Source organism: Empidonax traillii, unplaced genomic scaffold (genome assembly GCF_003031625.1).
Source record: "Empidonax traillii isolate 1590-97213 ecotype Southwest subspecies unplaced genomic scaffold, ASM303162v1 scaffold256:size688067, whole genome shotgun sequence".
In the NCBI taxonomy this organism is placed as follows: Eukaryota; Metazoa; Chordata; class Aves; order Passeriformes; family Tyrannidae; genus Empidonax; species Empidonax traillii.
Genome location: NW_020955449.1, coordinates 293,697 through 321,369, shown reverse-complemented (window position 1 = coordinate 321,369; position 27,673 = coordinate 293,697). Strand labels below are relative to the sequence as shown.

Genomic DNA, 27,673 nt, shown 5'->3' with positions numbered 1-27,673 from the left:
AAAAGGGGCAAGTTGCATTTAATTACAACAAAAGGGGTTCAGCCAGTAACAAGCCAACACCCCAAAGATTATCCCTTACTAAAAGACAGACACCACATTAAGTTGTATCATTCCTTTCATAAAGCAGGACAGCCAAACACCTTCTCCATTGTTCCTTTTAAATCTTCTCTTATAACACCTGGCAATACACTCAATCTTACTGTGGTGGTATAGAAAGTCACAAAACAACTCTTGCAACTTTTTGCACATACGGAAAAATAAATATGAACAAGGATTAGAGTATCATGAGAGAAGAGGAACAGATCTCCACCTCAATATATCATTTACCTCCAAGGAAAGGTGACTTATTAGAAAAACAAACAAAACTTCACAAACAAAGGAAACCCAAGAAACAAACAGTGGGACAGACATGAAGATGTTACAGTGTGAATGCCAGCTGCTTACAAGCAGGGAATGTGCATAGCAATGTTCACTGTTTTGCTTGTATGGCTTATGCAAAAGAGACAGGAAAAAAACTGCATTGAGAGACCTTAAAAGTTTAATTTTAATCTAACCAGTACAGTAATGTTGCTGCCAAATGAGACAAATTTCAGTTCCCCTGGAGCAACTAACTCCCCAGCTGCCCCACTGTTTTGTCTCTATTCTAAAGAGCAAGATTAAAAGTGAACACAGATGTTGTGTATGGAAGGAGACCAACCTCATTCCCTCCTGAGGACAAGCATCCATCCTTGCAGGCCCAAGAGAAGACATTATTTCCTTTAACAGCAAAACACCAACAAGGAATCTTTCCTGTTCTCATGAACACATGAATAAGATGATTCTTTTGTGGAGAAAGTAGCTTGCACAACTTTTCAGTCTCCTCTTTTTTCTGCCCCACATGGCACAGGCTACTCATTTTGCATATGGGACTTCCAGTTGCTATCAAGTCCTCTAAGACATACCTGAAACCATGCTTCATTTCATCTGGGAAGCCACAGGAAAGATGCCTTTCACCTGAACATTTTAGGCACTGAATGCTGTGATCCACTGAGGACACCAAAACATTAAAGTGCATTTCTTTTTTTTTTTTCCTTTTTTTTTTTTTTTTTTTTTAAAACCTGAATGTTTTAAGGGTCACTCATCCCACATTGCAAACTGGACCAACAGAAAACATGCTATTTTTAATGCTCAACTACAAACAACTTGACTTCTGAAACTACATTAATACAAATAGCAATGCAAGTTAGGACAGAAGAAACACGTTTCCACAGAACATTCAAGTTATGGAAGAGCAATGAAAGCTTGGGAGAGACCTTTTACAGTTAAAACACTAAGCAGCACAGAGCATTTCAATGGTATCCAGCACTTCTGGGGCAAGTAGCAACATGTGGCACATAGGTGGAGGTGTCTGGAAGCAATTTCTGGGGGAAGAGCACTGAGGCTGAAAGCGCATTAGCAGTGCCCCTAAAATGCAAGTCAGTTTACCACCTCCCAGACGGGAGGCTAAGTGTCCAAACTCTGTGCTAAAAGAGCTGCCAAAGAGCAGCTGTCCTTCAGTTCCCAGGCTGGACCTATTAGAAGCCTGATGTGAATACCTGAAATACTCATTACCTAAAGCATGACCAAAATGCAGAACAAAAATGAATCACTGTTGATGAGAAAACCTGAAGGGCACCTGACACATTTTCCCTTGTACGATAAAGAGCATTTGCCTTGAAATTAAGAATGGGGAAAATCCAGTCTGTGTTGAAAAATGTGCAATGCCCACAGCCTATAAACATGCTGCAACATAACCTGTCAAGGACAAGCACACTGCACAAACCATCTTGCCTAAAAGATGGATATAGATAAAATGTGTAAAGACAGAACAAAGAACTTGTATGATAAAGTATAAAATAGCTGAAAAAGTAACTTCCCTCTGACAACTAAGAGCAGAACTGAAATAGCCCTAAATACTTTGCTACAAAGTCAGAAAAGGGAACAAACACAGAGCCTAGGACAACAGCTCCCAGGCTTCCCTGCTTGGATTCCCATTTCTGGGGGTTTAGCCCATATAAAATACAACTCCAGTTCCAAAAGAGATGTTTCAAAGTACTGGGACAAAACAAATAATCTTCCCCAAAATGAAAGATTTCTCACCTTGTTAATTTTACATCATGTTATTGTTGTCTGAATCCCACTGAGGTTACCTCAGTTTAAGACACAGCCTAGCCAATACTATTCACCCTGTGAATTCTTCCAATGGCCATAACAGATATTTACGATAAATCAGACAAAGGAAAACTTTGAATTAACTATCCAGGTATGACAGAGTATGGTGGGGCTTGCTTTTTGTTTTAACTATTTCTACCACCTTGGTTTCTTGCCACATACCCAACTTTTACCATTTATTATGTCATAAACACTGCTTTAAAAAAAGAGTCAAAAGGATATGTTAAACATCAAAGATTCAAGTTTAAATTATGGAAAATGAGGATGAACACATTGATACAGACTTGTAACTTTAATTTTTAAAAGGCCCCTACGGTGGAACTAGCTATAGATGGCATCATGCTAATGCAAATGGAAAATAGTTTAAAAAAACCCCAGAAAACCAAAGCCACTTTAAATAAGTATGAATCATACCATACACGTGAACACACTTAATAATTTTCTATGTTAGCTTTGTTTGAAATATAAATCAAGTCTATACTACTAAAAGTTCAGTATGTGCAACATTAACCCGATCAAAGCATTTTATAAATACAAGCTTTTTAGTATTGCAACATACTTCACTACTTAACATACTGAAAAACAAGTCCTACATTTAAAATTCTGATGTAATAGTTCTATCTGCCAATTAAGACTAAAAATGGAAAAATACTTGCTAAATCTTTAACATTTTGAAAATGCAAATATATTTCAATTTTGAAAAGAAACAGTCTTGGTTATACTACTGGTGCTTTTTAAGACATTTGAAGATACTACACTAACAAAATACAAACTTTGTAGTAAGCTTACAACATGTACTTCTCAGAGGCAAAAAGAAAAAAATCTGGTTTGTATTTATGAAGGAACATCCATTTATTATAAAACAAGATAAAAGATATTAGAATTAAGTTGAAACAAGGCAACATTAGAACAACCACTTTAGAGCTTTGTGAACGAAGTGTAGTTTTAAACTTGCAAATCGAGGTGAAGGTAGCTCTTAACATGCTGTCCTCTTCTCTATAAATGGGATGAAGTAGAGAAGCAAAGCTTCAAGGTATATGGGTTGGAGCCATCTGTGAGGAGACAACACAGAACAGACTGTGGGCATCTTGCGGAGCCCGACTCTCCTGCTGATCAACATCACCTTCCATAACCTGACAAGTTCACCAACCCTGTACATTTAAGACTCACACCTCCCTGCCTACCCCCACCAGTGTCTCACAGACACCAGGTGACCTGTTAGTAGGTGTTACTGATACTCCACCAGCATTTTTAGACATAAAAACAAAGTGATGGATCTGGTTGCAAGGTAATGTAGATCGAACTCCTACAGAGGAAAGAATTTACCATTATCACTGCCCCTCTTCCTGGCTGAACTATTTATAAAAGTAGTACTCAATGGGCAAAAGAGTTCAAAGACAAAAGGCACAGATATTTAAGGAAGTCAAGACTTAAAATGAGGCAGTTCTATCAGAGCCAGAGTGGCACTGGACAGTATTTACATGTGTATGTTTGAGAAAAGAACAGCAGGATGTCCAGTACACCCTTCAGGCCTCTCCATAAAGCAAAGCATAAAACAACCCCTCTCTATTTGAAAAAGCTGTCAAGATCCACAGATGGCAGCACACATCTGCCTCTCAGGTAGTGGAAGCTAAGCCCTCCTGGTTCAGCCATCTTATTACAGCAAGTCTGGACCAGCAGTTCTTGGTTTAAAACACTCTTTTTCCCTGTGATAGCTGTATTCTGGATTATGCATTAAGGTTTCCCTTTTTCATGTTGAAAGAGAAAGCTCTTTTGCTGTTACCACCTCTCCAAACTGAGATAAAACTGAAATTGTGAACAGTATGTTTTCAATAATATCTTCAAAAATATTCTGCCCCAGAGTAATCTCAGTCCATTATTAGGATGGTGGACAAAGATGTGGGAGAATAGGAAAGATTTAAACTGTTAATACTTCACAAGGAGACAAATTCATAGTACTTTGGAGAAGGTAGTTTAAATGGCTGGATTCGAAGTTTTGTCTGTGAACATCTGGCAAAATTCCATTTAATCCAGTAAACTATCTTTAATTGTCCAGTGCAGACCTGGCCTACTGTGTACTTGTTCAGCAGGTGAACTCTCCCCGCTCTATTCTTACTAGTTGGGAGCTAAATTCAACTGAGCCTCACAATTTCTCGTTTCAAAGAGAACCCAGTACAGAAGCAGTAAATTCAGAGTAATAAGTGGAGTAACTTAAAGAATCTTCTGCCCAAGACATTAGAGATTTTTCTATATTTATTGTGAAAGAATCATAGAACCATAGAATCATATAATGGTTTGGGTTGGAAGGGTCCTTAAAGATGATCTAGTTCCACCCCTTGCCATGGGCAGGAATGCCACACACTAGGTTATGTTGCTCAGAGCCCCATCCAAGCTGGCCTTGAACACTGCTAGGGACAGAGCATCCACAACTTCTTCGGGCAACATGTTCAGTGCTTCACCACCCTCACAGTCAAGAGTATCTTCCTAACATCTAAACTCTAAATCTCTCCTCTTTTAGTTTAAAACCATTACCCCTTGTCCTATCACTATTTGCCCATGTCAAAAGTCGCTCTCTCTTTTCTTTTTTTGTAGGCCCCCCCTTTAAGGTACTGAAAGGCCACAATAGGGGCACCCCGGAGCCTCCTCCTCCCCAGGCTGAACAATCCTAATTGTCTCAGTCTTTCCTCACAGGAGAGGTCATCCAGCCATCTAATCATCTTTGTGTCCCTCCTCTGGATTTGCTCCAGCAAGTCCTTCCTGGGCAAGGACTCCACAGCTGGATGCAGTGCTCCAGGTGGGGTCTCACCAGAGCAGAGCAGAGGGGCAGAATCACCTCCCCTCAGCCTGCTGGACATGCTGCTTTTGATGCAGCCCAGTGCGCCATCAGCTTTCTGGGCTGTGAGTGCACATTGCTGGGTCATGTCCAGCTTTTCATCCACCAGAACCCCCAAGTCCTTCTCCACAGAAAAAAATTTCTAGCAGTAAGAATATGAAAATTTACTTACTTGGGACTCTTATCTGGTAGTGATTAAGTACAGTGAGAGCTTCCACTGCATCTGTCTTACATTCCCATTCCAACAGACCAGACAATGTTTTGGCAGAAGCTGTCCAAATGAGAAATAAAAAAGGGAAATAGGGGATCAGTAATGTTTCCTGGCAGCATATGCTCTGATCAAAATTGGAATTCATATAATTCCCCAAACAGGTCAAATTTTACTTACGTTTTGGATCAAACACTTTGTATTTAATAAAGCTGAGAACTTCATGATCCTCACATAACTGTCACAAAAATAAAATAATATATAAAAGTTTGTTAAAAATGCACATTAGCAAAAATTTCTAGCAAAAATTTCGAGTTCCTAGAAGAGACACACAAAACCAAAAATACTCTTTTAAAAGAGTTTACAAGAATTTATGGCAAGTTATTATTTTAAAAAGGTTTGTACACACAAGGACACCACTTGTGACCCAGAGTCAACTTTCACACAGAGTTGGGAAAAAAAAATATTTTTATTGAACTGAAAAAGAACTCACTGAACTGTCAGCAATTTTACCGCTGCCTCCAGCTAAGAGGCCCAGTATTGCATGTTTTAAGCATCTAGACTTCATTTAGGACTCAACTGTGCAAAGTGTTCCAGGTACATGCTTCTCTCCGTTCCAAAACATCCTAGCAGTCGTTACAGCAACCACCTCAGGGAATCAGTAAATCTTTTGTGAACTGTAGTCCTAACTTTCATGTATTTGGCTTTGTGTGTCTCTTCCCTTTCCTCCACAAAAAAAACCCCACATTAGCTCCTCAACTTTATTTCCAGGATTTTGTTTCTCACATTAAAAAAAATACATTAAAAAAAAATAATTGAAAGAGTTACTCCAGCATTGTGAAAATATCACATCTTCTATAGAGAGGGGCTACAGACGTATTTTAAAGAACAGATTCTCCTCCAGTGGCTATGCTATAACCACCCCAGTTATTTCTTTTTAAAAGCAGCACCATGTAAAGCTGGGACAGAGCCCAAAAGCACTGTATGCCAATCATTCCAACTGCCTACCTTTACAAATGTTTCTTCAGTTACACACAGGGGAACATTATAATAATGCAGCACACAGGAGGGTGGTTGGATGATGTTCTTAGATGCTTGGCCAGCACTGGTGAAACGATTGTTCTTACTCATTGCAAAATCCTTGTAACTGCTCGTGCCATCCTCCAGTTCAAATATCTGGCTTGGAACTACTGAATGCTGCTTGGAAACGCTGGAATTTAAGGACAGATAGAGAAAGGTAAAGTTTTTTAAATAATTAAGACTACCATAATTGCAGATTATTGATCTAACTAGAACAGAGTTGACATTTCTTTGTAACAATCTGAAATACAGTAAGAACAAGATGGGTTGGATTTGGCACCTTCCTTTAAAAAATGCAGAAAAGATGGATAAGACACATTAGGGAATACAGTTTACTAATGGCCAATCCATGTAATGCCAATATGCGTTATTAATGTAAATAAATAAAATTATAAATCGTAATAAATCAACCTTAGAATGGCTGAGATTGGAAGACAATCTAGTTCCAATCCCCGTGCCATAGGCAGGGACACCTTCCACTAGACCAGGTTGCTCAAAGCCCCATCCAACCTGGCCTCAAACACTCCTAAGGATGGGGCATCCACAGCTGCTCTAGGCAACATTTGCCAGTGCCTCACGACCCCCACAGTAAAGAATTTCTTCCTAATATCTAATCTAAACCCATCCTCCTTCAGCTGAAAGCCAAAACAAACAGCTGCAAATTGGAAATCATAACTCCAACAATGACAAAAGATAATGAGATATTGTCTGAAATCTCATTCCATCTGCCCACCAGCAGACTATTAATCCAATAAAACATATTTACCAGACATTAAGTCTCTTTCCAAATAACTTGACGTTATTGAGATGTGTGACTGCTCTTTCTACAGCATACTCATCACCCATTTCCACCAGTGCTGTGCCTGGAATAGTCTTCATAAATTTCACCTGAGATAGATATGATAAAAAAAAAAAAATGACATTGCAACAAACAGCCCAACCAATAGTTTTATAAATTAGTAGGTAACATTTTTTACCATCTCAGACAGGCTCTTCCAAAGCATTTAAAAGTAGCAGTTTCCAAGTTTCTAATAAATGATGCCTTACCTTCTCAATGTTTCCATACAAGCAGAACAGGTTGAATACCCTTGAACAGTTCATCTTGAGCTGATGCAACCCACTAACCATGACAACCGACCCAGAAGGATTTCCACCGTGCATGTAAGAAGAGGATGCCTGGGGCAATGGATAAGCAACAAGTTCTGGAGTGTCCCGAGATCCCATTCGGTACCGGCTTGGCAAGGGCAACAAAGGACCGTGAGATCCTAAGGAGATGAAAGACCATGTTTTCATATTGTTTGAAATAAGTTTCACTACTTAATCAGGCATTAAAGCCCACACACATAATGCAAATTTAAAGGAGAGGTAGAAGGTTACAGTAGTTGCCATTAATGCTTTTTCCCTTTTAAAGAAAACAAAACAAAGCAAAAACAATAACAATAACAAAAAAATAGCAAACCACCAAACAAAGAAACCCTCTTCTATTCCATTCAGTGTTGCAAGTCTCTTCTTACACTACCAGGTAAGATATATGCAAGTGAAAACAGGTATTTCAATAATTATAAAAATAGTATCTTTCCTGCACTAAAATATTTGAACATAAACATATTGGAAAAAATATTTAAAATCAACCATCAGAAATATTCCCATGTCTACTTATAGAGCTACATGACACCAAGAAAGAATACTACAAAGCAGGGAAAACTAACCAAAAGGAGTGAACTTTTAGCCAAAGATCAGGAGAGATGACACAGCTCTTTTTTCCAGAGACATGAGATTAAGTCAGTAGACTGCCTTCCTACAAAATGCTCATTCGGAAGAAACACGAATACTTAAACCCCCTACATTAATGCAAAAGGAAGCAGTCCAATTTTTCACTACAGGTAAAGTGAGAAGTTTCACTGAAACAGGCAATTTCTTTTTTTTTTTTTTTTTAATAAGACACTACTAGTAAGTAATACCTCTATTTGTAGAAAACATCAGAATTACAGACCAAGAGGAGTTTTTCTGAGGCAAAAATAATGTGAAATTCACATAAGGTAAGTATAAAAGGAACCTTTTATCCTTTTTTTCCCCAGCAAAAAGCAGTAATGAGAGGGAGACAGTGGTATAGGAGGAGACAGACACATTACTTAAGGCAGAAGGATATATCAGAAGAATGAAAAAAGAACATCAGTGAATCAAGGTGGAACTTGGAAAATCTGGAGATTTGAAGAACCTTTTAGAAAGAGTACATAGGATGTCAACCTACGTTGTAAAATATCATAAATACCTTTGCAAGGAAAGAGGCAAGACATATCACATTGCATCTGACAGCTGAGAGAGAAAATAACTAGAAAAGTTATTTCTAGGTGGGGACATTTGTTTCTCAGCCCTGAGGTCTTCGTCTAGCACGTGACAGACCTTCATCTACAAAAAGCACTGGTAACAACTGCAGCAGCAATTCCAGACCATCACTCCTACACAGTCACACAGCTATACCTTTTGAGAATCAGGTGAATTAGCAGCACCAACAATTCATAGCTTTGCATGCAAGAACGTCAAGAGCTCTGTGTTGCATCAAACCATCAATCAAGCTATGTTGCTGTTTTCTACAAGAAAACTGCTCTCCCAATACAGATGTCATTTTCTATCCACTGCTAGGCTGACAGCAACTGTAAGGAAATATTCTTCCAAGCGATAAATACGTAGAGCTGGGTGCTCTCCATGAAAGGAAGAGGGAAGGCAATGAATGCACATGGATTTCAGTGAACCAGCAGTGTTTTCAGGACAAAGGATCGACAGCACTGCAGGTGAACTGCTCATGCTGAAGGGATCCACATTCAAGCACTGATTGAATATTTAGAATTCCACACAACATGTAAAGAAATCATAACCACCTTTCATCTTCTGTTACTTACCATAACCATCATGTCTAAAGGATGATGGGTGCTCTCCCAAAATAGCTTGCCTCTGCCGGCCCTTCCCTCTGTCTAACATGTGGGAAGGGAAAGAAAACAGTTTAGTAATCACAAGTATGCACTCGACTTCTCCAGTTAAGACACAAAGCTTCTAGTTAAGAAGCAAAAAAGTAATTTGAGTCCTTGTTAATTTTATAAATGATTTCTCATTCACTGTATGTCTAAAAACACAAGCTGTAGCCCTGGGACACCAAAATTAAAAGACTGCCATTCGTATAACAAAATTGCACTTAAGTTGATTGGGGGCAGTGGCCAATGAGGAGATGCAGACATTTAAAGTTTATGGAAATACCCAATAGTTTTCCTAAACAGACACCACACATTAGTATAGAAAACACCATACAGCAGGATTTACCTATGTGTCTCTTAAAACAAATTTGAAATGCAGTACTTTTGAAAGACAGTACCTGAATCATAATATTAGCTTCAACAGCAACACATTTTCAAAGTGGGCTTCTTTCAAGAAGTTTCAGCATAAGCCAACAACAACCTGTATTACATGGTTTCATAATCAGTAAACAGAGAGCATTACATATGTGTACATATATATTTACAGAACACCTACTGATTTATGGGCGTGCTGAAAGGATTGTACATTATGGCATTATCAGCAGCACGTAACAGTTCAATTGAAGAAAAATATCACTGAATAATGCACTTAAACAGTCAATCCTTTAAGAAAACCCAGTTCTCTACGACATAAAGTTAAGCAAGGGATCTACATTAATGGAGGAAAGCAATGCATCACAGCCAAAACTGTATTTTCTAATCAGATCCATGCTGCACAACAAAGAAAATCTAAACTTCCAGACCTCTTTGTGGTAAGCAACATTTTTTTCGTACAATTAAAAAAGCCGCATTTAAAAGATGGGGCAAGACATTTATCAGTTTACAACAGTGCCCAGGAAATTTAAGTATGACTGCTGAAAATAGTAAATCCAGCCCAGTGCAGTTGGAGGTATTTCCCCCAAAAAACAGGAACTATTCGCAATATACAACAGTGGAAGATGAAAACATATGTGCCCTTTCTGCTCAGCATTTTGAGGAGGGGTTCCAAGTCAGATATTTACTTTGACAAAAAAGACTGAAGAGAGAACAGTGCTGAACACCTTCAAGTATACAGAAGAGAGATTACTGTTGTGAAGTTTTGCTTTTCCATTCCCTTTTCAGGGTAACACCTCTAGTTCGTGGCTCTAGAAAGCAAATGAGCATCATAAGCAAGTATTTTGAGCATTTAAACTGTAGTCAGTAATCATCTTCCAGAAAAAACAGTTTTGTAATTACAGTCTGTGGAGCTAAATCCTTTGAAACTGCGCCCAGTAAAATCCAGTAAAGGATCACGTTTTTCAAGTAAAGAATTCCGAGAGAACAGTTTGACAAATATTTCCTCCTCGTAGTGTTGTAGTCCACTGCTCTCTCCTTGCCCTACACTTGTTCCTTCCTTGAACAAAGTCCCTTGATTGTGCCAGTACAAACAGTTGTGCAAACAAGCACAGAAACATAAGAACTGATTCTGTGTTAAAAATAATTCTGAAAGGAAAGGTTCTTTATAATCTTGTTTAAGTATGGTTTTGTTGATTTTTGGGCTTGTTTTTAAATCAGGTCCTTGAGTCACTGACTGTGCTGGTAGTACCACCAAAAGAAATGCTCCAAGTTAGAGCTGAAACATTCTGGCTGAAGACAAGTAGAATACTAAGTCAGGTGTGGTTTTGGTTTAATCTAATGCAATGGGGGTTCATATCAGCAGGCACTTGTAAGGAATTTTACTTCAGTGGAGAAATATTATGTGCAAGTCTGTAATTTGTTATCATAAAGCACTAAAACCAGTTATTAAAAAAAAAAAAAGTAATTAGCAAAATGCATTTCCTTTCTAACATTTGAGGAGGAGAAATGAAAATCTGAAAGGATTTATCAGCATGTCTGTCCCCGGAATAAAATTTCTTTGTGTTAAGATCTTCCTGCAGTGAGAGCCCTACAGTTTGGGACACACGAAGTTCAAAACCCAAACATTGATGTTGCAAGAGTAAGTTGAAGCACAGATACAAAAACACTCTCTGTCTCTCTCAATGAAAACTCCAACTCCTGAATTACTTTATGGGCAAAATTGTTCTAGATACCTGCTTTCCTAAGTACATTTCAGTGTTTATTCAACAATTTATATTCCCATTTTCTAGATAAGTGGATGTGAACCACCGTAAATGAAAAATCATGCTATATACAATATATAATGATATATATAAGGCTGATTATTTTCCTCTTATGTGTAGCAGGGGGATATATAGAGAATAGAGACAATAACAAAAGGAAAACAAAAGACTAGAGTGAGAGTTCTTGAGAAAGAGCAAGCCATTCCTATCCTAAGTTTTTCATTTTCCACTGTTTGCTCTAGTTGGGGGAACCTTTAGTTCATACAGCCATACTTATCTGCAGACCAATTACATAATGTCATTAGATGGACAATCTTACAAGTCAGCCTCCAAACACTGCAATAACCAAAAGATATGAGGGTCAAATTAATCCTTCAAATTTTTCAGATTTTTTTTTCTTGCCCTTGAGTTTTGAGTTTCTTCAGAATCCCTTAATTTTTAACTCAAAAATTTGAGGAAAAAAAACTTGAGTCCCAATACAAATAGTCATAATCTACAAGCTGCAGCCAATACTGTAGCTCCCTTGTTAACTTTTTACAAGAACTTCATTTTGAAAATCCAAGCCCTAAGTTTGTAGTTGTACAAAAGTTTTACAAGCCCGGCATCTCTGCAAAGTTACTTTGAAAGTGCATATCTCTTGAGCCAGCAAAGCCCTGGTTCTCATAAAGCCTTTGGTAAGTAGATACTCTATCTTGGTCACATTAGCTTCACTTTTCTAACTTTACATTGAACACATTATTGTACATAGATAAACTGAACACTACACTCAACAGTTACAGATTTTTGTTTTCTTTTTTTTAATAAACACTTTACAGGAGTCAGACTACACAGCAGTTTGACTGTACATATATAATCATAGATTCCACTGACATGAGTTAAGCTCTGGTAATTTTTACAGCTGAGTACTTAAGAGACAGTCTGCCTGTACCAATTATGAATCTCCCTGCTTTACTACTTATGTATAGCTGAGGGGGGCTACTGATATTGCACTGCTCAATTCCAACTATCTACATATAAGAATTAAATTTCCCTACTACTAGACAATATTTACACTGTTAAAGTTTGAATGCAACTCTCACATACAGCAAGTAATAAAAAGATTACAATGTCAATGATAGCAACAAGAGTTTCTTAATTTTGGATGTTCTCAATTATTCAGTGGTAATTTTAAGGGAAATAAGACCAGCATACATACAAGCTTGAACAGAATGTGTACAGTCTATCATGTTATTCATCCCATACAAATCTGAAGTACTGAAAATGTCCTCCTTTAAAAACTTGTGGTGGTGGTGCATGCAGTATGCAGACAAGGTGAACTGCAAGTCTGAGTTTTTTTCAGAGGGTTTGTTTGTTTGGGTTTTTTTGCTGATGCCGATGTGGTGCATGATGAAGTGTAGAGTCAGCCTGCTGAAGTCCTCTATCCTTCTTAATGCCTTGTCCAACATAGGGGAAAAGAGTCCTTTCGAAGGAGAAGCAGTGTGCAAGTTTGTAGTTTATAAGGAATAGTCTGTGCCAGGTTTCCTCTCCTCCAAAGAGAGAGAGCTGCTTGGAGAAATGCAAGTCCTTGAGAACTGCGAAGGTGCTTGCAGGTGTGGGCTCCTTGTTGAACTAAGTGGCTCAAGCACACGGCAGTAGGGGGCACTAGGGCTCAGGGTTAATTCCCTGGCTGGTGACACAGCCTTCAGCAGCACTGGCCTGCTTTGGAATGACTATTGCCATACAGCCTGACCACGTGTGAAGGATTGTCATTAGTACAGTCAAACATCTACAGGGATAACGTATGAAAACCTACCTCGTCGGCCCAGATATGGCTTAGTGTAGTCCCAACTATCGTTGTCGTTTCTAATGACATTAAGTCGAGTTGGCTGTTCAAATAAAGTAAAAGCGAAAAAGGTTAAGTCTTGACTATATGTATTTTTCTAGTAAAATTAAAAGAAAAGGTCCAAGCATTACCCTTGCATATTCAATTTTTAGTGTGCAGCATCCTGCATAGATATCTGCTCCATTGAGTGCAGCCTTCGCCTTCTGGGCACAAAACACTGATTCAAACATACACACTGTGTTAAGGATTTCTTTTCCCTCAGGTGTCTCAATCACGACGCTTTTATCTGATATGGCTTTATTTTTGTAGCCTGCAGATATTTCACTTTTGTATACACTACAAGAATTCCACAGAGACTTATAAAAAATGACCAACAAGTACATTTGGGTTCAGCTTATGTGAAGAGATGTGCTCAGCACACGATGAGACCATTCATAAATTAGTAAATTCCTCAGTGGATTGTGCGGATGCAGGCTTTGTTTATGCTCTGATCTTATGCCATTTAGAAGGGGATTATGGTGCAGTTAGTAATTTTCATCAGACGACAGGGAGAGTTACCAGCAAGTCTAGAGAATATTTGAAGGGAAAGTTCAAGCTGCATCATTTGGGAAGGAGTCAAGAGTTGTGGTGTGAGAAGGTGTGATTTAAGACGCTTCCCTTCTCACAGCATTGGTTAGAGACTTGTGGGTAGGGAGAATACGAACTCAGAGTAGTTACTTTACAGCAAAAAGAACTAAGGAAGTGCACATCCTTTTAGCTTGTTGGCCAAATAAAACCACATAACTAAGAGAACTCTGAATGAACAAATCATTATTTTGCACCAAAAGAAATACAACAGGTAGATGCATGTACCAGGCTCCAACATATAAGTTATTTCATATGCTCTACGTACTTCAAGATTGGTTCTATGATTAGCAGAAAAATGTACCTGTGATGTGTGCACCACAACCCATGATCTCATACACACTCAATAACATATGGTGTCAGAAAGCCTGAGATTTGCAGCAGAACAGACCTTTTGCACCATGCTTTGATATCACTTAGTGATATTTTGGAAGTAGTCTGTAACAATAGCATATGCCTTGAGTTTTATTACATTCCTGCAGCCCAACTTCTTTCAAGGTGATGCAGGTTCACTGTGGAATTTAAAAGTGAGAAAAGTTAAGCTTCCCAGACCTACAAGAAAGTGACACTGGCAAGAACTGTGGGAGCATATTTGCAGAAGTACTGGGTACTGCAATTAGCATTTAATTCTTAGTAAATTTCTGAACTTTTCAGATAAGGCTTGTCTTGAAGCTCACTTTCCTCCTCCCCCCAAACTGTTTACTTTTGTAATGCTCCTGCATTATTATTTGCATTTGTGAGTTTTCTTTCAACTGCTAGTTGTTTTTGTTTTTAAAAAAAGGCATGTTACATAATTTAATTCAAAGGACATAAGTATGGCAGTTCCCAAGTGTGTGCAGGATCCTCCCCACAACTTCCCTAATTTTTCAAAAGACACAATAACCCCCAACTGCACAAGTCATCCGATCCAGACAACACCACTTACCACAAAATTAACAAATACAGTAAGTCAAATTACTGTCTATTAGGATACATAAGTTTGTTTAAGTCTCCTACACAAATAGCAGTTAGTTTGCTTTTACGGAAGTCAGGGTAGCTTTGCCTGGGAAATCACCAATGCAGCCACTGTTTAAGTCCTGTTTTACATAAGGGACCCACTAATAATTGCCCAATTAGTAGCATCTGAAATCACAAAGGAATGCCTGAGATTTTGGTAAATTTTGTCCAGATAACAGCTCAAAACTGGTGAGTAATCAGCCTTAAGAAAGATGGCTGAGTTTTATAAGTGAAGGCACATAAAATCATAATCATACTCTAGACTTTGCGAAGCCGGTAACACACAACCCTGAACATTCATCTCAACCCGTGTACAACTTAATGCCACAGAGTAAAGAGCAGCATAACAGAGCAGTGAACTTCTTCAACACATGATGAACGGGTAAAGGAGGCCTTAGTTGGTCTTGTGCTCTACTGAATCAGAATAGTAAGACAAGCAGTACACGCTGGAACTAATTTAGAAGAGTTTGAAGTCAAATTGCATCTCTGCAATCCCTTACCCATTTCTTCAGTATCAACACAGGCAGAAGCCATGAAACTTTTATGTCCAAGGGGTTGTCAAATCTATGACATATTTCGTGTCTGCAATTATTAGCCTTAGGGGCTATAAACATGGCTATTGACCTTGCCATTTTCCCATAAAGATGACATGTGTAAGTGCTACTTTGTCTTACGGACATACAGAAATTAGAAATTACCACGTCTTAGATAGGAATTAAAAAATAATTTGGTCTCAAAATTACACGGTATTTTTCTGACATTCTCACGTAAAACCCATCTGGAGTCAAGAACCTACAGGAAAAAAAAATTGCACTCAAAAAGGATATTCAACCATGGCTTGTATTCCATTTCTCTTGAATATAACAATGCGCTGAACCTTTCCAACAGGGTTGCACACTGTGTACAAAACATCCTAAGGAGGAAGAAGAAAATATTTTCGTCAAATGTGAAATTCCAAACATTTTTGGTCCACAGAACAATGGCATTTAAATGCCAAAGAGCAAAGAAAAGGCTTGTTAATTTTTCACTTCTTATTTTCCTCTATACAATTTTTACATTCACAATTACCGTTTTTTATGGATTAATACAATACAGGCAATCAAATCAGAAAACCAAGAAAAAAACTTCTATATGAAGTATTCATGCAAACATGACTTTAAACAAGTATCTCCAACTGCATTAAGACCCAGTAATTGCATCCATGTCTCAAGCTCTGCTACCTTTGAAGCGTGCACTGCAGCAGGCCTACCAAAGCAAAGAGAAACAAAGTGACACTAGTTACAGCACATTTCATTTCATGAGACCCTAGCAGCTGAGCTCACGTTCATTTTCAGTGTAACCGGGGATAGTCCAAGATGTGAACTTAGGTAGCTTATCAAAAAGAGAATTTCAGTCGGTTTCACCTGAATCAAAGACAGTTCAAGTGTCCAGGTGCTATGCTTCTTCACTTAAGGCAGAGAAAACTTCTGACAGGAAAGCGGATTCATGACTGGATTCATGCAAACGCATTGCTAACCCTCTGCTTTCAGCAGCATTTATCTGTATTACAAGAACCAATAAAATTCAAGACCATCCTCAGTGCTGCAGGGGAACCAAACAGTAAGGGGTAAAGCTCGCCTTACTGCACATCAGGCCAGCCCAGGACGTGGTGCTGGGAGCAACTCAAAACTACAGTTGATTACACACAACAAATCAGACATCGTGGTACCAGAAACCAGTCTCCAGCATGAATCCGGCCAACAAAAACAAGTTTATTTTAGAGTGGTTATACACCCATTCCCAGGACTCAGGCTTGAGAACCCAAACAAACAGGAACTGTGATTTCTGAAAACAATTCACCCATTAGACCATATTCAAACAGCTGAAAGCACATAAGCTTTACTGGACAGCCAGTTGCATAACTACATCTAGCAGGCAAAGACACTACACCTTGGTGAAGCACTCTACCCACAATCCATTTTCTCCTTCCTTTCTTTATATCTAAACCAAATACCTCCGAAATGCTCATTCCAGGATCTTGGTCTATATCCTCAAGTTTATTTGGCTGACACGAGGGAGACAGGGGAAAGCAAGTAGGTCTAGTATTTATTATTATGTTTTGCAGAATAGAGGAGCAATTGGGAGGCACAGGGGCAGGGGGCATGCTGGATTTCTTAAAACCAAAACAAACACGGCCCACATAACCCACACAAACACAAGAAGAAACTAGAAAAAGAGTATGTATCACTGCTGACTGCAGCTGCAGTGGTGTAACTTCTGGCTCATATAAAGTACCACAAGCTTTAATATGTTATCTCTAAATAAAAACAAACCACCCCCAACACACACAACAAACCAAAACCATTGGCCATACTCAGGGGCCTTGCTCTGGACACTCTGCTGAGTGTTTTGCATAGCTAAATGAAGCAAACAGAGGAGATCGTCACCTCAAGATTTTTAGAAGATGGACAGACATTTTTGGAAAGGATTCAAGCAGCCTGAACCCATAAAGAGTAGGATCTATGAGATCATTTATACGTATATTTTCTATGCATGCTCTACAGCACAAACAGCTGCCCTCCATTTCCTCTTGCTTGGGAGAAAAGATTCCTAGAAACTTTCCAGCTCCAGGTGACAATAATCTTCAGGCATACAACTTTCTTTCACAATTTTGGCCCATTGGTCAAGTCCAAAATTTGTTTTTTTCTCATCACATTCTTAAGCTGTTACAGGTAGAGCTGCTCTTTCCCAGCTGCTGTGACTCTAGTAGATTACACTGTCCTCAGTGAGCTCTGATGCTTGCCCGTAATTCTGGAAATCTGCCTGTTTCTAGCACTCATTGGTATATGCTAAGCAAACAGTTGGTTGCAGTGGGAAGGAAGAGGTTAGGAGGCAGCGTTTGTTTTTAAAAAGGAGCTACTCTGCTCAAGGCTTCATCCTCAGAATGAATTTCCATGAAGTCTCCTAGCCCAGAACCACATTCCTGCTACCAGTGCCTTCAAGCATCTAAGTTCAACTCAGCTGCTTACACAAGCCAAATTTAAATCGCATGAATGAAACAGTTTCCAAAACTTGATCACAGTCACATGCAAAGAATACTTTAACTTAGTGGATTTGCTGACACAGCTCAGAGCAGGTTCGTTTTTAAACACTGAAAAACCACTCATACCTTGACATGCTTTTCTATAAAGAAAACGGGCAGAAGAAAATTCATCATCCACTAATGAATCAACAGGCAAAAACCTATTGATATTCACAAAACACTGAAGCACAAAGCATGATATGTAACTGACTACTTGAGGTAATTTCAAGAATACTAAGTTGCAATCGATAGCATAATATACAGCACATTAAACAAAACTTAATACTTGCATTAAGTTACATGGTTCCACACAACCCAAACACTTCAACTGATCCATACCATCCCATATACTTACACAATTTTTAATTTTTTCCTGAAATATTTCTGAGCCATTCAACATATACTATAAAATCTCCATGAAAAATATAAGCATTCAATGCATGATACAACATACATTCTTAAATACTATCAAAAAAAAAATCTGTATCTTAAAAAATCCATGTATGTGTGCCATAAAGAAGTGGCAATAAATTAGGATGCAACTGTATATATGGTATGACTTGAAATACTGAAAAGGAAAATGTATTGGCCCAAATAAAAATAGGAGGAAGCTTCCATCAAACTGGAGTTGATCATCAATAGATGAAGGTTTCAAGTTTCCACAAAGGAAACACTTAAGAAAGATTGCAATAAAATAACCCTTCCTACTGGAAAAATTACTTGCTCTTTAAACACACACTACTCAGAGCCTAAAGGCTAAAGAACAATTTTAATGTTGTGGCAACACATTTGGAAGTATTTCAGAAGCATGCAGCAACTTAAAACATTTCAAAATCCTGACCTCTGAAGTCTTCGAATGTATTGTGAAATATCTGTACAAGACTGAATCATCTCAAAAAACCTTCCCTTTAAAACATTCACGTTTACCTATGTGAAGATGGTATAAAGCTTTGGTGAAGTTAATTTCTGACTCAAATTAACAGAGAATACACAATGAAAATAATATAACAGAGATTGTTGCTCTCTGCTTTGTATTATTTTATTAACATAAAATAAAAGAAACATACCACTGTAATTGGGTAGAGAGGATTCTGAATTGACAACAAGAGAACTTTATTTCCTCCAGATGGGTCATCAGTGTTCCCTGGCCGAGTAATCCTCTTACTTGTGGAGTAGTTGAAGAAGGCCTGCTGCCCAGCAATATACACAGGTTCATCTGCTGCAAATGTTACACACTTCTTTGCACTTTCTACATTTTCAAACTCCACCAGAGCCTGGCGTTTAAACGGCATCATCATGACATAGCTGGTGAGAGAAATGTCACAGTAAGTTTCCCTCTGTGCTTACTCAAAACAATTCCCAAGCCCCGCAATGGTCACATATGACATGTTTTTTTCTAAACAAATCCTCACAAAGACATACCATATGGTTCCAAACTTTTCAAGGGCTTCCACGAGATCTGCTTCCACAACTGATTCACACAGCCCTCGGACATGGACGACGGGAGAAACAGAGACTTTGTGATGACTTCCCCCAGCATCCTAGCAACGAAATGACATTTTAAAATTCAACAAGGAACAAGAAATATGGTTATCATTAACTAAAATTAAATTTGGTAAACACCACACTAGGTCCAGAAGCAGCCATCTAAAAGCACAGTCTAAGCATGTGCTAAATAATTTAACTTTTCTTTCCAAACAAATTGCCAAGTTCCATTGCTGAAGTCTACTTAAAATAAAAAGCTTTTCAGATTTAATTAATCTGTTTGCACACACAAGATTTTTCTAATATAAAAAAAAAGTAGCCTATTTAACACTGGTTGAATTGCAGAAGGTCTTACACCCTATTCATTAAGAGCACAAAAAAAAATTAGGACATGCCCAATAGCTAAAGTATTTTGACACTCTTCCTGTCTGTTGCTGCCAGCATTTGTTTTAGACAGGTTGGGGGAACAAAAAAAGCAAGAACAAACAAGGGCCATCAGTAAACTGAATGAAGATGGACTATTTTTCTAATGTATGGAGAGCTGTGCTCTACAATGCAAGAAAATGCCATTTCTGGACTATACTTGAAATAATTCTGAACTCTCTTCTAATTCTGAACACTGTTCATATGTGTTTTTTTTAAGACTCATAATGCTCTCTCTTTTCACCCCAAGGTTGAATACCATTAACAGATCCAGACACTTTACATTAGCACACAGAATTCCCACCTTGAACTTTTTTCAGAGCTAGTGTGACTGGAGAATTTGGGCTGAAATCAGCTCATCTTTTCATGCAAAGCCTGAAGTAAAGGCTGGAATTTATCTTATATATTTTAAGACACAGAGGGTAAAAAAAAAAAAAAAAAAAGAAAAAGAAAAATTATGTACGCTAATAATGAGAGATAATAAAAAAAGATCAAAGATAATAAAGGGCACATTAAAATATACTGCAAATACCCAGCACTCAAATTCCGTATGCGTAACAGCAGTGTAAAGTTGATGTATTCAAATTTAGCAACTACATCAATGTGTTCAATCTAGCAGATCAAGTCTTGTTGATTTTTCACTTTCTCATAAACAGTAGTATAGCAGAGAGATTCTCATCTGGAGTACAAAGGAGCATTAAGCTCCAGTAATTAAGTAAACACAATAATTGCTATTGCTGCAAGACATTCCTCTCTTCCCTGTCCATTTGAACAACAGATTCAAGGAAAGAAACACATTCCAGATAATTACAAACTGAGTAGTGTGTTTAACTCCTGTGTTCCATATGCAGTTCTCACTAAAAAGTTACACATTTGTTTCTCTAAATCAAGGATTTGACCATTCTGTTTGAGCCAAGAGCCAGCACTTCAAACTTCCTCAGATGTCAGAACAATCTGCTGTGTAACTTTTTAAGCTTAGCTTACATTTTATTTGTTTGCAGTGTGAAAGCATTTTAAGTGGCAACACATTTCTTTGAATAAGAACTCTGACAATGCTGGTAAAACACCGCCAGTGATATCTGTGTAAGATACTTAATATCCTGAATCAATCAGCTCAGGTGTACAGCAACAGCAGTGATCAAAGTAGTCATAAAAGGTTAATACTTTGAACTGCAAATGCTTAGACAACTGCATAAGGAACAGAACTACAGAGAGGTTTTATTTTCAGTTTATATATTCCTAACCCACATTCACACTTTTCAAAGCTGAAAGAAGCACCTAAGGAAAACCTTTGAAAGAAAATTAACAATAATTACCACTTTTTCCTGCAAAGCCTATTGCTCTAAGGTGTTAAGATAGCAGGTACCTTTATTTACAGTCCACAGAAAAATCCAAAGTTATTAAACTGATTATTCATTGCCCTGCATAACTCCTACTATATTAAGATCCCAATCAGTGCTAGGGGTATGCATTTTCTGTTAGTTTTTTAAAATAAATTCAAGAAAACTCACCCAATAATATTTCTGTCTAATTAGATGATAAATATAAGCAGTGATTTGCTCACTGAAGCAAAGACTCACTAGAAAGAGGTAGGAGCAGCTTAGTACTTGCTACTCAATACCTTACTGAAGGTTTAGTAAGGGATTTGGCAGGAATTAAAAGCTGCTGCTACTACAGTCACCTGCTCAGAAGCTCAAGAAGCATGGAATAAAAACAAACAAACAAAAAACTCCCAAACAACAACAATCCCCCCCCCCAAAAAAAAAACCAAACAAACACAAAACAGTAAAATCTTGCTATGAACTTAAGGACCTACCTATATAGCATTTCAGAACCTCATTTATACAGATAAAACCACTGAGGTGGCCAAATCAGAGCCTCTCTGCTTTACTTAAAATAGTTTCTAGCCAGCGGCAGCAAACAGCAGCACAAGAACTGAGCATAAGTCAGTCCTGGGCCAGGAAGCCTCAAACTAACATTCACAGAGCACACTGGCTGCTGAAAGACAGGAACACTTGCCACAAGGCATATGTTTGAGTGAAAAAAAGTCTTCACAAAGAGCAGACATACATGTTATTGTCAAACAGGTTTTGCAGCTACAAAGCGGCAGTATCAAGCAAATCTAAAATGATCCTTGATTTCCTTAGAAGGAGAAATAAAACAACTAGACCACATGAAAAAAATCAAACGTCTGCAAAGTGTAAAGTACATCTACAGCTGAGGTCAGAATGTACACAGCTCATCCAACTGCTGCTGTAATTGCTTCCCAGAGATGAAAAATACAGGATTTCGACCAAGGTCTCACAGTCACTGCACCCTGAAAACTACACAAGCTGGCACACAGGGAAAGGTCACATCAAAGCATCTGCTCCTGTGCAGACTAAAACACCACCAGTATTTCTCTGCCTACAAAGGAGTCTTTCAGTCACTCAACTCCCACAGTGGCACAAAAGCCCCATGCAAAACTCCACCACGACCCTTGCACTCCCCCAAATCCAGGAGAACAGAGTAGCTGATGTTATTGCTGCACCATTTATATATATATATATACATAGCTTAGAGGGCTTTGAATGCTCAATAACGATTTCTTGAAGATCATCAGCTGGACAGAAAATGCAATTATTTAAATAGGTAACGGAAACAGACTTCCTTTCTGTGTGCTCAAGGCCAGCAACAAGGATAGAAAAGGTCTCCCTCAAGAAGGAAGCCAAGAGCATAAAAGTGCTTAACATTGAAACAGAGCTGAGGCACGAAGGGAAGCACTGACATAACCAAGCAGATGAAGTACAGACAAGTGACTTCACAACGGTAAGACTGTAACAGAAGCAGCTTCAAAGAACGGCGGTGACATTTTAACATCCATTTTTTCGTGACCTACATATCTCTAGACAACATTTGAAATATATCAATGTTTTCTTGACAACTAATTATGATCTGCCATTCCAAAAAAGAAGAAAGTCATTGTGGGCTCTAGGATGATGTCTCTCTTGCTCACCAATTCTAGATTGGAATTTTTTCACCAACTGTTTGCACAAAAATGTGTCCTTTGTCCTTTCTCCAAACACCTTCCAGTCAGTATACTCACATAAGTCCTACTAATTTGTAATATGTTTTCTTGAGCACCACTTCTTTACCTTTCCACTGCTTACCTCCTCCATCTCTCTTTTTTTCCTTACTGCACAAGGATGGCACTCCTCTCTCATATTCTCTCCCCCAGGTACCTAAATATATTGTTATTTAATTTCTCTCCATTTAGATTATCTTATTCACTCTCAACTTTTTTCCTCTCTCTGCATTCCTCTTAATTGCTCTGAAATTTCTTTTATAAATACGACAGAACTGGAGGCCTAGGGGGGAAGCCCTAAAAGGTTGCTCAGTAAGTATGTAAGTGCTCAAAACTTCATTAATGCCTAATTATGGACTGATCTGCATCCAACTACCTAGCAGAATGACACGGGTAGCTAAAATTATCGCACTGAAAAGGCAAAGAGGACATATCCAACACAATTCCCAGTAATCTCAGCACTGCCCACAGGGAGTGGTCTGATGACCCCATACTCTGGAAGGCTACCTGATAGTTTAGTTTCATTTTGGATGAGGAGTCTGGGTATAATTTCTCTTGTTTAATGCATACCTCTTCCTAACATTCTATCCTTTCAATGATTTCAACTCCTACAGAACAGAAGACCAGCTCTATGCCAATTCTGAATTTGCCCTGAAGTGCTCAGGGAGTTGGACTAGATGACTGATGCAAGTCCCTTCCAAATGAAATAGTCTATTATATTTTCTTCTCCGCTCAGCACAATCTGAACATCCTTAAAAAAAATAAACCAAAAAAAAAAAAAAAAACACCAAACAAACAAACAAAAAACAACCAAACCAAAACCCAACCAAACAGAAACAAACAAAAAACCAAACAACAACAACAACAAAAAACAGAAACAAAAGCCAAGCAAACACCATCCTAAAAAAAAAGTGCCACACAACACAGCGTCATCAGAAGATTCAACCTGAGATACTGGAAGAAGAACTAGCCTGAAGGCAATGGTTACTTTTTTTGAGAGAGATGACTAGGGAGGGAAGATTACTTACTCCAAAACCAATTTCTAGGATGTACTTCATTTAAGAAATGGATACTTGAACAAGTCACTGGAAAATAGGTCAAGATCTGAATTCATTGCATCCAGCTGCTGTTACCACACTGCCTGTGACAGACACCAAGCGACTGAGTTGCAAAGAGAGCTGCCTTCCACTTACCACCAAGAAAGAACACTGCCCAGGAAGTTTCAACAGAGCGGATGAGAAGCTGCACGTTTACGTCCCTACCTTACCTTGCGGTAGCTCACAGTTATGTTTGTGCATTTAGACACCACATCTAACTTCCCCAGCTGTAGAAACAGGGATAACAGATCTTCCCTACTTCACAGAAACGTTTACAAATAGGTATGTCAGAGACAGCAACAAAGGGGATGCTACAGGTTGTATAAATAAAACATTCATCAATAAAACTGAAATTTCAGGGAAGGAGAGGGGATGGAGCTAAAAGGTCCCCTTAACTCCCTTAAATACAGCTCTCAGCCCACATTTTCCCAGTGTCCTGACGCTCTGCTACACTGCAATTCTGATTCCTCTGCCAAAGCCTCACTACCATTCAACACTGCCTCTATAAAGTCCTTCTTCCAAATCATACTCTTCCTCACCGAGTATTTCTGCAAGAGCACATCCTGCTCTTTCCCTGGTCAACATTCTAGTCTGTTCCTGGCTCTCCATGCTACTCAGCCTGGAGATGAGACACAAAGAAGAGGGTACACATCTGGGTTATGAGAAGTGTCCACATGAAAGTCTTATTCAGCCAAAGGAAACAACCCCAGAACAGGAAACTGCCACAACAATAAATACAGCCCAGGAAGGAGACCCCACCAACCCTCTTAGCAGGGTCCTACCACAAAAGAGCTTTTATACAACAGGTGCATATAATCCATAAGAGTGTATAGTTCACTGATATTCCAGGGCATATGTCAGGGGAAAATTTAAAAAAATAATCAAACAGTGAGGCTACCAGACTCCTACCACTCTTTTTACCCTGGTCATCCATTTTTCCATTTCTCCTCCTAGTTCCCCATTCTCTACAGTTCCTCCTACTTATTCTTTTTCTGCTCTCTTCTGAGCAATCCGGGATACTTCCACTTCTTCCTTCCTCTCAGCCTACCTTCATCTTGTATATCTGAACCAGATACAACTCTTATAAGCTGAGAACATTTCCCTGCAGAAAAATTAATAAGATATGTCACAGAATATGTAAGTTTCCTGCACAGTTTTGTATCTATTAGAGAAAAAAAAAATTCATATTAACCTACTCTACTTAATAGATGCTAGCATTTTGCTATTAAATCCTTCACAAAAAATTATGAACAAAAGCACTCAGCCATTCATTTTTCACATATCCACTTGATGTTATACTTATTTTTAAAAAAACAGTTTGATCTCTACTATCAACTCCAATAGTGAATCTGGGAACACAGCTTTGCTAATAAATTCTCAATGAGCATGTACCTCCTTGAGGTACACTACAACTGACATAATGAGCTGCCTAAAAACTCTCACGTTTCTGACCTCCTACACATTTGCTTCAGTTTCTTCACTCACAAGACTCAGCATATACCATTCTTGAGAACCTAAATGTAAAGTTATACACTCCATACTCTCATTACCTAAAGGGGCAGGGCAGCATTACTGCACTTTAACTCAGATAAACTGAGATACTGGTACATCATGAAGACACTCCGAGCCAGAACCCAGAAAGAAGGAAAAAGAGAAAGGTAAGAACTAGTTGATTTCATAAAGTAACGCAGAAAAGAGGAAAGGCAAGAGCAGAATCTTGTTGCTATTTGAAACACTCACTGCAGGATGTCCAGGTCTCCTACACAACAAAATTTCAAGATAGCTTAAGCAAGTATTTGGATTTCATTCAGAACTGGCCTTTAAGACAGAGCACATTGCTAAGTCTTGACTGCAACAGAGATGATGCTGTGTCACAAGAAACTGGAGAATTAAAATAGTTCTTTCCAGAGATGTATTTTGTTGCAGTTTATCAGGGAACTTTTGTAATAATGTGCTAGTTTTGGCTGGGGCAAAGTTAATTTTCTCCACAGTAGTATGAGCTATATTTTGGATTTGTGCTGGAAACAGCTTCAATTAAATACAGACGTGTTTTCCTTACAGCTGAGCAGTGAGCACTCCACAGAATCAAGGCTTTCTCTGCTACTCCTACAGCTCCACCAGTGAGCACAGCCGAGAGAGGTGACCTCAGTTGACCTAAGGGATATCCCAGACTGTATGATATCATGATCAGCATATAAAGTGAGGGAAGAAGAAGGAAGAGGGGACATTCTGAGTTTTCTCACTTGTGCCTTTCTGATTCCCTCCCCCATCAGACCAGGGGGGAGGGAGTAAGTGGCTGTGTGGTGCTTGGTTGTAGGTGAGGGTTAAACCACGACGCCAAATTGAGCAGGTACCCTCTCCATCAAAAGATTTAACTGATGGAGAAATGGTAACAGCAAATGCTCTCTCTAACTTATCCCAGCACTAAGCAAGTACATTTTAACAAACCACAAAACGAGTATTCTAAATGTCGAGGTTTGCTGTTAAACTGATGTTTTCTTGATCTAGTTTGTTCAAGTAAGAAACAGAAAGAGTCATCAAGAAGAAAAATGGTCACTATCAGATGGACAGTTAGTTCAGGAATCAAACAGCAGACACAGAAGTGTTGTTGCTCAAATTTATGGGTCGAGGACTATCTTGATACTTCAACGCATATTCATGAAGAAGAAAAGGTTCGTCGCAAAAAACAACATACAGTGAACCAGCATGCTTATAGCAGCGCTCGTGGGGGAGGAAGAAAGTAGAAATACAAATTAATTTAAAAAGGAGGCAATCGTTTATGATCAGCCTTATCACCGTAAGCTGACAGACACAAAGGTAAAGCAGAAAGATGAAAGGTACCCTCTGCCTCGGTTTCAACACACCCCCCCGTGTTTCTATAGTTACGCTCAGCAACAGGGCAGGCACAAAATTTGCAATGGCGATATCCCCCAAAAGGCAGCCCAGCTGCCCACGGGAACACCGGCAATCCGTTAGCCTCAAACCCCAAATCCTTCACATCCATCCATCCATCTATCCATGCATCCATCCATCCGCAGGCTCAGCCCCTTCACGCGGGCAGCTCGAGAGAGGAACAAGCGCACGTCTGCGGAGCAGAGGACCCATCCCGACACCCCCCGCCATTCCCGGCCCGGAGCCCCTCCATATCCTGCTTGGCCACGACCCCAGGAAGGCCTCGCGAAGCCCCCTGGCCCCCCTCGCGGGCAGGGCCCCCCCGCCGGGGCAGCAGCACCGGGGGCGGGCGCGGCCTCGCCCGCGGGAGGGGCGGGACGGGCCCCCTCCCCCCGCCCGCATCCTGAGGGGAGACGCCCCCCGCCCGCCGGCTCCGCGTCCCTCCTCACCCCGCCCGAGAAGCCGCCGCCGCCCCGCGGCGCGGGGGGCTTGTCCCGCCGGCCCTCGCTCTCCTCCGCGCCACTGTATTCGATCTCGCCCTCCTCGGCGGCGGCGCTGGGCTTCAGCCGCTTGGCCTGGCTCTCGTAGGCGCCGTCCTCCTCCTCCTCCTCTTCCTCCTCGTACCGCTCCCCGGACGACGGAGACGACATGGCCGCGGGAGGGGAGGGAAGGGAAGGGGCGGGAAGGGGCGGCGGGCGGTGCGGGAGACGCGGGAGCAGGGACAGAGCCGGCGGCACCGCCGACCCCGAGCGATGCTCTGCGCCCCAGCCCCGCACACGGCCCGCCCCGCG

At 39.6% G+C, this 27,673-nt stretch overlaps 1 protein-coding gene across 2 annotated transcripts; it reads right to left on the bottom strand.

The window, feature by feature from the left end:
* Positions 1-27,660, bottom strand: HNRNPLL (heterogeneous nuclear ribonucleoprotein L like). Of its 2 annotated transcripts, XM_027889224.1 has the most exons (13): positions 27,332-27,659; positions 19,344-19,462; positions 18,989-19,226; positions 15,688-15,773; positions 13,372-13,468; positions 13,211-13,283; positions 9,212-9,283; positions 7,359-7,576; positions 7,078-7,199; positions 6,240-6,441; positions 5,412-5,469; positions 5,196-5,294; positions 1-3,242 (listed from the first exon to the last, which is right to left on the bottom strand). In XM_027889224.1, the coding sequence occupies exons 1-13, from the start codon at positions 27,530-27,532 to the stop codon at positions 3,187-3,189; spliced, it is 1,641 nt and encodes a 546-aa protein (XP_027745025.1). In that variant the 5' UTR covers positions 27,533-27,659; the 3' UTR covers positions 1-3,186. The 2 variants fall into 2 exon arrangements, with proteins under 2 accessions (XP_027745025.1, XP_027745026.1); XM_027889225.1 differs by lacking the exon at positions 9,212-9,283 and having other exon boundaries at positions 27,332-27,660.
* Positions 27,661-27,673: the final 13 nt, after the last annotated feature.